At 58.1% G+C, this 10483-nt stretch overlaps 2 protein-coding genes across 5 annotated transcripts; both read left to right on the top strand.

Annotated features, from left to right (window-relative positions):
• The first annotated feature begins 65 nt into the window (after nt 1-65).
• Ajm1 (apical junction component 1 homolog) lies at nt 66-7651 on the top strand. Of its 4 annotated transcripts, XR_005976328.1 has the most exons (4): nt 66-919; nt 2373-2486; nt 2572-7140; nt 7513-7651. XR_005976328.1 is itself a non-coding variant. In XM_041674058.1 (2 exons), exon 2 carries the CDS (start codon nt 2630-2632, stop codon nt 5552-5554), a length of 2925 nt encoding a protein of 974 aa, XP_041529992.1. In that variant the 5' UTR covers nt 66-919; nt 2373-2629; the 3' UTR covers nt 5555-7222. The 4 variants fall into 4 exon arrangements, 1 of the variants encoding a protein (XP_041529992.1); XR_005976327.1 differs by having other exon boundaries at nt 2373-7140; XR_005976329.1 differs by having other exon boundaries at nt 2373-7140; nt 7406-7531.
• Phpt1 (phosphohistidine phosphatase 1) lies at nt 7607-9117 on the top strand. Its single transcript, XM_041674060.1, has 3 exons — nt 7607-7901; nt 8265-8389; nt 8858-9117. The coding sequence occupies exons 1-3, from the start codon at nt 7745-7747 to the stop codon at nt 8948-8950; spliced, it is 375 nt and encodes a 124-aa protein (XP_041529994.1). The 5' UTR covers nt 7607-7744; the 3' UTR covers nt 8951-9117.
• The last annotated feature ends 1366 nt before the right edge of the window (nt 9118-10483 follow it).

Below are 10483 nucleotides of genomic sequence, written 5' to 3'. Positions count from 1 at the left end.
GGGGCAAGGCTGAGAGTGCTTTCCTAGGCCTGGGAGGGGGAATTCCCTTTTCTGCTAAGGGCTATGGGGCAAGCATTACCTGGCCCTTTTACCCCCAACTTTTGGACCCCTGGTATGGAGAAAAGTCTACAATGAGTCCTAGCACCGAGGTCTTGTCAGTTCTGGCGCCCAACAAGGCAGGTCTTAACTTAGATCTGACATCCTCGGCCCATCATCTACCAAGGTAGAATGCTAGAAAGCCCAGGGCCTCCGACAAGGGGCACGCAGGGTTAGAATGAGGAATGGACCACATGAAGACCTTTCCCCCAAAGGAAGCAGGCTGTGGCAGCCCAGGCTATCCTGGACACAGAAGGTTGCAGCTACACGTCAGGCTGAGCAAGCCATATGGCTCCCAGGTACCTGCTGAGATTTTGGCGTCTTCAGAGCCAAGGAGGATAATTCCTGGTGAGAGGCCAATAGGGCTCATCTGCTCCCACCTGGGTCCAACCACAGACGTGCATTCTGGAATCTCCCCAAACCCAGATTCTCTGCTGCCAAGCCGAGATTTCGGGCTCCTTGCAGGCCCCTGCCTGGAGTCCTGCTGGCCAAGCTTTTCTTGGTGCAAGGAACCCATGTTCAGACCCAAAGACTTGTGCTTTAAGGGTGCTGCTATTTGTGACCCTTCACTCTACATAGCCCAAATGATAGCTAGGGCGATCACTCGTATCTGGACCCCACTAGACATCTCCCTTCCAGCACGGCCCCTTTAAGTACCACCCTACTGATTACCACTGGGGGCAGCACTGAGCAGCCAGGCCAGGATCAGAGATTCTGCCTCCAAGCTTCTGCCGGTACCGGCTACATAGCCGGGTCAGGTACACACCGGAACCGATTTGGGTTATGCAGTCTACCTGGGCTCAGCTCATGAAGAAATAACCAGGTAAGAGGTCAAGCCAAACCGTCCAGCATGTGGAGCTGTTGGCACGGGAGGGGGCTGCACGGAAGGATGAGTCCCCGCCCCCAAGCAACGCAGACTAGGTCCTAGCGATGGCTGCTCCGGGACAGGCCAGAAAAGGATTGCTGTGGGGAAGGGTCTTCAAAATACCTAGGATACAAAAGCAAACCCTACCCCCATCCCACAGAGAGCCGGTATCACAGCGCCCAGCTCCTGACAGCTGCAGCCAGCAAAGCGTGCTGTCACCTTCCTGGGGCGGAGCCTCATACCCTGTCATCTAGCCCAAACTCTGACCTGGCATGGAGTTTAGAATGAAAGGGGTCTGAATAGGGTCGGCATGAACCTGGGTTTGGAACTAGCCTTGGTACTTAATGAGCCCTGGCTCCAAAAAAGCAGCCTCTCTATCAGAAAGCCCCTTATATACCTGGGACTATAGACTGACCCTGAAAGGCCCATCCACATACAAGTCTTGCCAGGCCCCAACACACTCTCAGCTTACTCTGGAGCAGATGTCCTGGGAGTAGGTGCCTTATGGGGGGAGGGGGTGTCATCACCTTCTGAAACCCTCTTTCTCCAGCCAGTTCCAGGCCCTGGGGACCACAAACACTGGTGGCCCACATCTGAACATTAGCCTAGATCCTTTCCAGTCCATAGCTCCAGGGATGAACAACCACAGGTTTCCATGGAGCTTTCCAAAGCCAGAGTGGGGAGGAATCTGTCCTGGGGAGGGGCTCCCCCCCTTTCCTCTGCTTTCCCACCCTCCCCTCTGCCTCCTCCTAGCTGACAGCCTCCTGCCTTTGGTACCTAGTGGTAGTTTGCAGCTCAGGGAAATGACACTATGAGCTTGTGGCTCACATGGCCCCCACGTGGTTCTGCAGCCTAGACCTGGCTTCAGGAATGCCAAGCACACAATGGGGGTGGGGGGTCATTGCAATTATGGAAAACAGGAGGGGCTCTTTCGCTCTGCAGCCTTCTCTGCTCTAACAAGCTTGGTGGGTTTCATCCACGGAACTGGGATCAGAGATTTATGCAAAAAGAAAAGATATTTGAGACCCAAGAAAACTCTTTGGGGTTATTCTTCTGCCTAGGGCCTCATTAAGTTGAGAGAACATAGGCTTAGGTAAAAAGGACTGTTCCGAGTGCCAGATCACTTTCAGTGCTAGGAGAGGAGACCACTGTCTCACCTGGGACTCTGACTGTCGGAGGGGTACCTCTGCAGTGCTGGTGGGAGGCGGCTATAGTCTCACCTCAAGGAAATCTAAAAGCCCATCATTCCAGCTGTAGGCACCAGAGGGCAGTAATACAGTCACATAGTCCCCCATTGATCTACCCAAGCCTAGCTAGCGGACCCTAGTATAGGGAGAGACTCAGGAGTTCCCGCTGCACGGAGAACGGTGGGTTCACTGTAAGCTAAATTCCTGGCATATCTGCCCCGCAGGCTGAATGGCCTGTGAGGTTTCTCCTGCAGGTACTTCTAATATAGGTATGGAGCCAGCACCAGAAACCAGGACCAAGACCTGCAGCCAGGGCTGCTCCATCCCCTATGCCCCAGGTAAGCCGGCCCAGCACGTGGGGTGGGGTGGGGGTAAAGGGTCTGGGGTGCAAAGGAGGCTGCCCTGACCGGTATCTCCTCCCAGGGCAAAATCCCCGAAAGGCCGAGTGACTGAAACTGCTAGCCTGGGGACGTCTTTTAAGATGACCCGCACGGACCCGCCGGACTTGCTGGTGTCGACCGTGTACCAGGACATCAAGGTGGTGGCCCCAGGGCTCACATCCAAAAGCCAACCATGTGAGCGATCCGTGCCCCGGCCAGCTGCGCCCGCGCCTTTCAACAAGCGCCACTGCCGTAGTTTCGACTTCTTAGAGGCACTGGACGAACCCACCATGGAGACACACCCAGAGCCGCCACCTCCCGAGCCCGCGCCACCGCGCGCCCGGCCCCGAGACAGCGAGCCGCGGCGCCGCACTCGTTCCAAGAGCGCGCCCCGTGGGCCCCATGGCCTGGCGCCTGCTCCAGCTTCGCCGCCAGTACTGCAGCGCAGAGGCCGGGAGACCCAGCGTTCGGTGCGGTTGGAGGGGTCGCCGCACAAGGAGCCCTCGTACCCTGCGCTACGGGCTCTCGCCAATGAGCTGCACCCCATCAAGCTCCAGCCACAGCGTGGCGGCCCCGGACGCATCGCACCTCTATGCGCCACCCCAGGCCGCTGTGCACCACCAGAACCACCCACAGGACCGGTCCCCCATGTCCGCTGCCGTTTAGACATCAAGCCTGATGAGGCAGTGCTGCAGCACGCCGCCCGAAGCTCGCGATCTTGCGCGCCCAGTGAGGCGGCGCCCTGGGCTCGCACCGTCCCACAGTTCCATGGCCTCACAATTCCAGGCCCCCGCCATGTGGCCCTGTCACGCACTCCCACCCCTAGTGACTTGTACTGTACTGACCCCAGAGCAGTGTACTGCGACGGGCCGTTGCCTGGGTCCCGGGACTATTTGGAGCACCGCAGCCAAACCTTTGCAACGCCCCCAGGTCCCACCCAATTTTTCTACACCGAGGAACCTGAGGGCTACACAGGCAGTTTTACCACAAGCCCAGGCCTTCCCTTTGATGGCTACTGCTCCAGGCCCTACTTGGCCGAAGAAGCCCCCAGACCCAGTCCAAGGCGTGGGGGCGGCTACTATGCTGGGGAAGTACGCACCTTCCCGATCCAGGAGCCCCCCTCCCGTTCCTACTACGGGGAGGCTCCTCGAGCCTACGGAATGCCTTTCGTCCCCCGGTATGTCCCAGAAGAGTCCCGGGCACATCCCAGTGCCCGCACCTTCTACACAGAGGACTATGGGAGGTTCCGTGAACGCGACATAATGGCTCGCACTTACCCGCATCCCCGCAGCAGTCCAGCCTGGGCTGATTGGGGTCCGAGGCCTTACCGCACCCTTCAGGTGGTGCCTCCTCCCGCCCCTGGACCACTGTTGGCCTCGTGGCACGGTGGCACCGGCACAAGCCCGCCCCGGCTGGTGACCGATAGCCGCCACTACTCTCGATCCTGGGACAACATCCTGGCTCCTGGTCCTCGTCGTGAAGACCCTCTAGGACGCGGCCGCAGCTATGAGAACCTGCTGGGACGCGAGGTTCGGGATACACGGGGTTCATCCCCGGAAGGCCGTCGTCCACCAGTAGTAGTGAACCTATCCACCTCACCCAGACGCTATGCAGCACTGTCGCTGTCCGAGACGTCACTTACAGAAAAGGGCCGTGGTGGGGAAAGCCTGGGCCGCAACTGGTACATCACGCCGGAGATCACCATCACGGACAATGACCTGCGCTCAGCAGAGCGCCCGACCACCAGGGGCTGGGAACTGCCTGGAGGCCGACAGCGGCAGCCAGCACCCAAGGTCCCTGAGGGCCCTGCCTCCAGCCGCCAGCGCAGCCTCGAGCAGCTGGACGAGCTCATCACTGACCTGGTCATCGACTCACGGCCACCAGGCCAGGCCCCAGAGCCTGCCACCGAAGGTTTAGGCCGCCAACTGCGCCGCCTGCTGGACTCACGGTCTGCGGGCCCTGGAGGAGCAACCGCGCTGGCTCCGTCGCGCTCACCCCCTGCCTCGGCTGGCAGCACCGAGGAGCCCACTGGCTCAGGGGAGGCAGCCGACGCTTCCCCGGAGCCCAGCGCCGACGAGGATGACTTGATGACCTGCTCCAACGCGCGCTGTCGGCGGACAGAGACCATGTTCAACGCCTGCCTCTACTTCAAGTCGTGCCACAGCTGCTATACCTACTACTGCTCGCGGCTGTGCCGCCGAGAGGACTGGGATGCGCACAAAGCGCGTTGCGTGTATGGCCGCGTGGGCAGCGTGTGCCGCCACGTGCTGCAGTTCTGCCGTGACAGCAGCCCGGTGCATCGCGCCTTCTCCCGGATAGCGCGTGTCGGATTCCTATCGCGCGGCCGTGGCGTGCTGTTCTTGGGCTTCCCAAGCCCGGGCTCTGCCGACAACTTCCTGCGCTTTGGCCTCGAAGGGCTACTGCTATCGCCCACCTACCTATCACTGCGTGAGCTGGCTACACATGCAGCGCCCCTGGGTAGCTATGCACGAGAGTTGGCGGCGGCCGGGAGGCTCTATGAGCCCGCGGAGTGCTTCCTGCTTAGTGTGTCGGTGGCCGTGGGCCCTGGAGCTGCACCCCCTGGAGCCGCTGCCCGTCCAGCGCCACGCAGCCCTGGCCCCACGGTGCGCAAGTTTGCCAAGGTGGCTCTGGCCGCCGGCAGCCCGACGCGGCCTCCTCCTGCGCGTGGTGGAGAGCCAGACATGGAAACGCTGATCCTAACGCCACCTCCAGGCACTGCGGGCCTGGACCAGGAGGGTGAGGCTGGCCGGCGCGCACGTGAAGTGGCCTTCATCCACATCCAGCGTGAACTGCGACTGCGCGGCGTCTTCCTTCGCCATGAGTTCCCACGCGTCTATGAGCAGCTCTGCGAGTTCGTCGAGGCTAACCGGCGCTTCACACCCACCACCATCTATCCCATCGATCGGCGCACTGGCCGCCCCTTCATGTGCATGATCATGGCTGCTTCCGAGCCGCGTGCACTCGACTGGGTAGCCAGCGCCAATCTGCTAGATGACATCATGTGAGCTTTGGGACTATTAGGCCCAGGCTCTGACCAGAGCCCTGCCTACTCTACTCAGGCCCAGCCTGATCCATCAAGACTGCCCCCAGAATCTGGACCAGCTGGTTCAGTGCCCCGCTAAGTCCCCAGGAGCCTTCCTTAGGCTTCTACAAAATCTCTGCCCTGAGCTCCACCCACTCCAAACATCTAACTTTGCCTAGGAGCCCACCCCCGCCACACTCCCCGACGACCTGTTTCCCATCAGCTGCTTCTCTTCCTTCCTGTTTTCAACCAGACCACCCAGATCCTACCTACATCCTGGGCTCTCAAGTCAGCCAGGGGGAGGGGGCTCCCCAAGAGCCCGGTCCTCGCCCTCGGTGCTCCCCGCTGGGAGGTGGGGTGGGCCTGAGGACCACTGGGCTCTGCCTTCTAGTGGAAGGTTACTACTACACACATCCCATGGGGACAAACGATATACTTCGTGGGTGCTTGCTATAGCTCGCCAACCCTGGATCCATTCCCTTTCCTCCTAGTCCAGCAGTTCATGTTGACCAAAACCTAAAGTCCTTACTGTAAGCAAGCACTTCCCTAACCCTCCTCCTGTGTCTGGGGTGTGTCAGGTTTCAGAGGCCTGGTTCCTGTGCATCCCTAGGATGTTGAGGCAATGGGCAGGGCGGATGCTACACCCTAACAGTACTGCCTGTCCTGAGGTTCTCTCACCTCTGGTCACCTTGGTCTGGGCCCTTGCAGGACCAGTTAGAATACTGAGGGGTCTTTAGGCCAAGGCCAAGGCTCAAGCCATCCAGCCAGAGGGGAACCAGGGAAGGGGAAGCAGATGGTGTGCTGGCCAGAGTTAAAATCTGGCTGGGTGAGGTTTGAGCTCATCCACACCTACTCAACAAGATGGCCCTAAAAAAATCCACTTTCCAGAGAAGATGGAAGCGCAGGCCTTAATCTCCCAGGGAGGTGGAAGTGTGTGCTGATGAATTAGCAGGGGACCCTTCATAGAGCAACACTTACCTGCCAACTGATTTGGGAATAAGGAACAGGGACTGTCCCTAACTAGGGACTGGTTGGGGTGCAGAGTAGTGAGCCACCCGGTGTGGGAACCGATAGGGAGCCGGTGCTGAGGCTTAACATGAGTCCAACCTATGCACAAAAGTGCCGCATACTCGCCCTGGCTGAACTCCAAGCTGAGAGTAGAAGCCAAAGCCTGGTGTGTAATGGAGACTGTAAGCCTAGGCAGCCCTGGGCCCCTTGTCGGACCTCTGCAGCCTAACTGCACCCGGATCTGAGCCCAGGGCTCCGTGGAGGGTGTGACCCTGAGAGGCTTGAGACCAGAAGCTGGACAAGTACTCTCTAGAACCCCGAAGCCCCTTCGTAGGTAAGGGAGGTCCAGCGCGAGAGCCTGGGACAACTCCCTGTGCGCGCAGTGTGCGCATGCGTCACTATCCCCCACCCCGTACCCTGCTCTGTGTCCCCGGACATGCCCGGAACTCCCACCTTCGCCTGTGTCTTAGCGCACCTGCCCCTTGCCGCCCTTGCAACACTTGCTGCCGCACCGCCTGCCGCCCTCCCCAGGGGCTCCACATTCCTTCCTGCGGCAGGCTGGTAAGAACGCCCCTGGCAAGAATTCGCCCATTTCCAAAGGGCAAATGCTTTCGAACCAAGTAAAATAGAACTTGAATGTAGCTGCTGCTAACTCTGTGGTGGTGGTGGTGGGGGTGGGGGTGGTGAGCGTCTGGGGCGTAGAAGTTTGGCAACGGGAAACCTTGGACGTGAGGTTATTGTGGAGGGGGAAGCCGGACGGGAGAGAGGTCCTCCGGCTTACGGATGTTGGGGAAAAGAAGACTTCTGATTTAATGGTTTATGCTAGGAAACTGAAGCCCTAGGACCCAGGAGTGGAGCCGGGATGCGTCAGTGCATCCTCTTTTGCTGCCCCACCTCCAGCAACTTGACTTACAGCATCACTGATTTCCCTAGATCGCAGCTCCTTTAACAGCGACTCAAGAGCTCAAAGCTGCAAAGAACTGGGTTGCAATTGGCTAGTCCGTGCCTCAGAACAAAAGTACAACTGGCTGAGGCTCTGGGCCTCGGGAAACATCCCCTCACGGGATTGGCCGGGGCTGCCAAAGGGCCCGCCTCCCGCACGCTAAGGCCTCGGTCGGGCTGGGAAAGGGGTTCTGGGGTCCTGAGGCCAAGCGCTCCGGGGAACATGGCGGCGGACCTCGCTCAGATTCCTGATGTGGACATCGACTCAGATGGCGTCTTCAAGTACGTGCTGATTCGAGTCCACTTAGCATCGCCCTCCGAGGATCCGACGAAGGAGTGCAAGGAAATCGTGCGTGGATACAAATGGGCAGAGTACCACGGTGAGGGCGGGGCCTCTGTGGGGTGGGACGAAGGTTAGGGGCGGGGCCTGAACCTTGCTGTTGCTGGTGGCGGAGCTGTGAATGCTAATGTACTGTGCCTTGTACTAACACTTAGCCAGGCTGACCTAGAAAAGTCGGGGTTTGGGGCAGAAAGGAGTGCGAGACCGGACCCCTTTTAGTCCCCTCTCCCTCTTCGAAAGTATCTTCCGTTCATCCTTGTGCCTGCGGGGGAGGGGCTCATCTCCACTGGGGAAAAGACCACCAAGACCTGGAGCTTCAAACTCCTATATCCAGCCCTAGAATCCATTATGGGGCCAACAGTGGCGACTAGGGCATATCCTAAGGCCCCTCTCCCCACTCCAGCGGATATTTATGACAAAGTGTCAGGCGAGCTGCAAAAGAATGGCTATGATTGTGAGTGCCTAGGCGGCGGACGCATCTCCCATCAAAGCCAGGACAGGAAGATACACGTGTATGGCTACTCTATGGTGAGCTCCGGTCCCCAGTCCCTTAGGCCAGACTGACCTTGTGAGCGCGACTCCCCGACCTGCTACTCAGACTACCTCTGGGACTCACAAGGTTGAAGCTACAGAACCCTTCAAGGCTGTGACTTCCTTTCCCCACATTTCCCATATGACATCAGGGTGATTGGAAGCCACCTGCCTTGGGCTGTACTCCCTCATCGTAGAGCCTTCTGGGTCTGTGTCCTGGCTCTTTGGGGGCGGGGAGGCTTGGGGCAGTCAGTGCTGGGGTCAAACTCAAAGCCCTGGTCGTCTCCATCTCTTTCCATAAAGACCACCCTGAAACCTCAGGCATCACCTACCCAGCCCATTCAGTTACCAGCATGGTTAGGATGGTAGGGTTTGGTTACTTTTCCCCTGCCTGCTATTAGTGTGCCTGCTGGGTGGACTCAGAAAGCAAAAGACCAGGCAGACTAGTGGTCATCTTCTCTCTAGGGTTATGGTCGTGCCCAGCACTCGGTTTCAACTGAGAAGATCAAAGCCAAGTATCCTGATTATGAGGTCACCTGGGCTGACGATGGCTACTGAGGCCCTGCTCCCCAGCAACTAAGTCAGGACTCTGCTCTTGCTGTGTTGTCTCTTGAAGGACTGGCCCCGTGCTTTCCTTTTGTACTTTTGGCAACATGCCACCTGCCAGGCCTCGGAAGCCAGAACAGTCTGGTCCATAGGAATTAAAAGCTTTGATAAGCCTGCTAGTCCCTGACTTGTGTCTTAGCTTTGCTACCTTTGGGTTGCCCCAGGATATACCTGCTCAGCTCCAGGAGGCCCTGGGGACTGTTGATGCATACTCAGCCCTTTGGATTCAGGTAAGGGGCCCCTGAGTTACTGCCATTTATGGCCTGATTGCTCCTCCATGAAGCTGCTATCCCCAAGGACATCTGAAAAGAGGCCCCACAAGATCTTGCACAAGAAGTCAATTCCTGGGGTGCCCACAGGTGCCCCCTTCCTGTAGTTCTAGGAATACCAGCAGGAAAGGGTCCTGGCACCACTCTCCTGGCTAGCTGATAGGCTGGCTGCATTATCCGTCTGTTCTCAGTCCCAGCCTGATACCTCTGAGTGGTCAACCAGCAGGGAAGAATCACGGTACCCACAACCCTTAAGACCCTGCGGCTGCACGCTAACTGCCTGTGTCTTACTCAGGATCTCTGACCTCGTATGTGTCTAAGTCCCTGGGCCATTCACACCCCATGAGCCTAAGTCTCTGTACCAACGCCACCTCACTGAACAGGATAGGGACAAACTTAATCCCTGCTCTAAGAAGTCCCAATGCACAGTGTGCCTTTATAGTTGGTACTAGGGAAAGCCAGGGCTGGGGGATCCCTTACCACACACTTGGGCCAGCCTTTGTTAGCTCATGATGTCCCTGTAGACTGCGAGTAGACCTTACTGAGATACCCTTGTATAGGCCAGCAGACAGGCTCAGGTGAGACAAGCCCCAAGGTCACAGTAAAATAAGTCGTAGGCAGAGCCTAGCTCCATATGACAAGCTCTTCAAAACTCCGACATCCCTCCTGCCTCAACTGTGGGAAAATGAGCCTGTGTGTTCATCAAGACTTTCCTATCGTGGGCCACCTAGCACATGGCTGCTCGGGACAGGTTTTAAAGACGAACAGGAGGCTCAAGATGGAGCTTGGTTGGTTGGAGTGCTTGCCTGGTATACACGAAATCCCCATGTCCAGTCTGGAGTACTGCATAAGCTAAGTGTTGCAAAGACATCTTTAATCTTAGTACTTGAGAGGTGGAGGCAGGGGGATCAGAAGTTATCCCCATAGTGAGTTCAGGGCAGCCTGGGTCACATGAGACCTTGTCACATACACACGCGCACATGCACACACACCAGAATAGTTGGCAGGGTGAAACAGCTTGAGTTGCAGGTGGTATCCTGACATGGGACTTGTTCTGGTCCACAGAGGCAGGCTGTCGATGCTGGACTTATCCTGCTCTGATCCCCTGAGCACAGAGTGAAGGAAGCCATGTGCAGCCCTTGAGTAGACCGCCCTGACATCCTTGGTCCGCACCAGGGCGGGGCTGAAGGCCTCATCTGAGAATCTTAGAGCCTTG

Source organism: Microtus oregoni, unplaced genomic scaffold (assembly GCF_018167655.1).
Source record: "Microtus oregoni isolate MIOR12 unplaced genomic scaffold, Mior012 000025F_ref0000491, whole genome shotgun sequence".
Taxonomy (NCBI): Eukaryota; Metazoa; Chordata; class Mammalia; order Rodentia; family Cricetidae; genus Microtus; species Microtus oregoni.
Note: the sequence above shows the minus strand (reverse complement) of the source record. Positions and strands in the feature narration are given on the sequence as shown.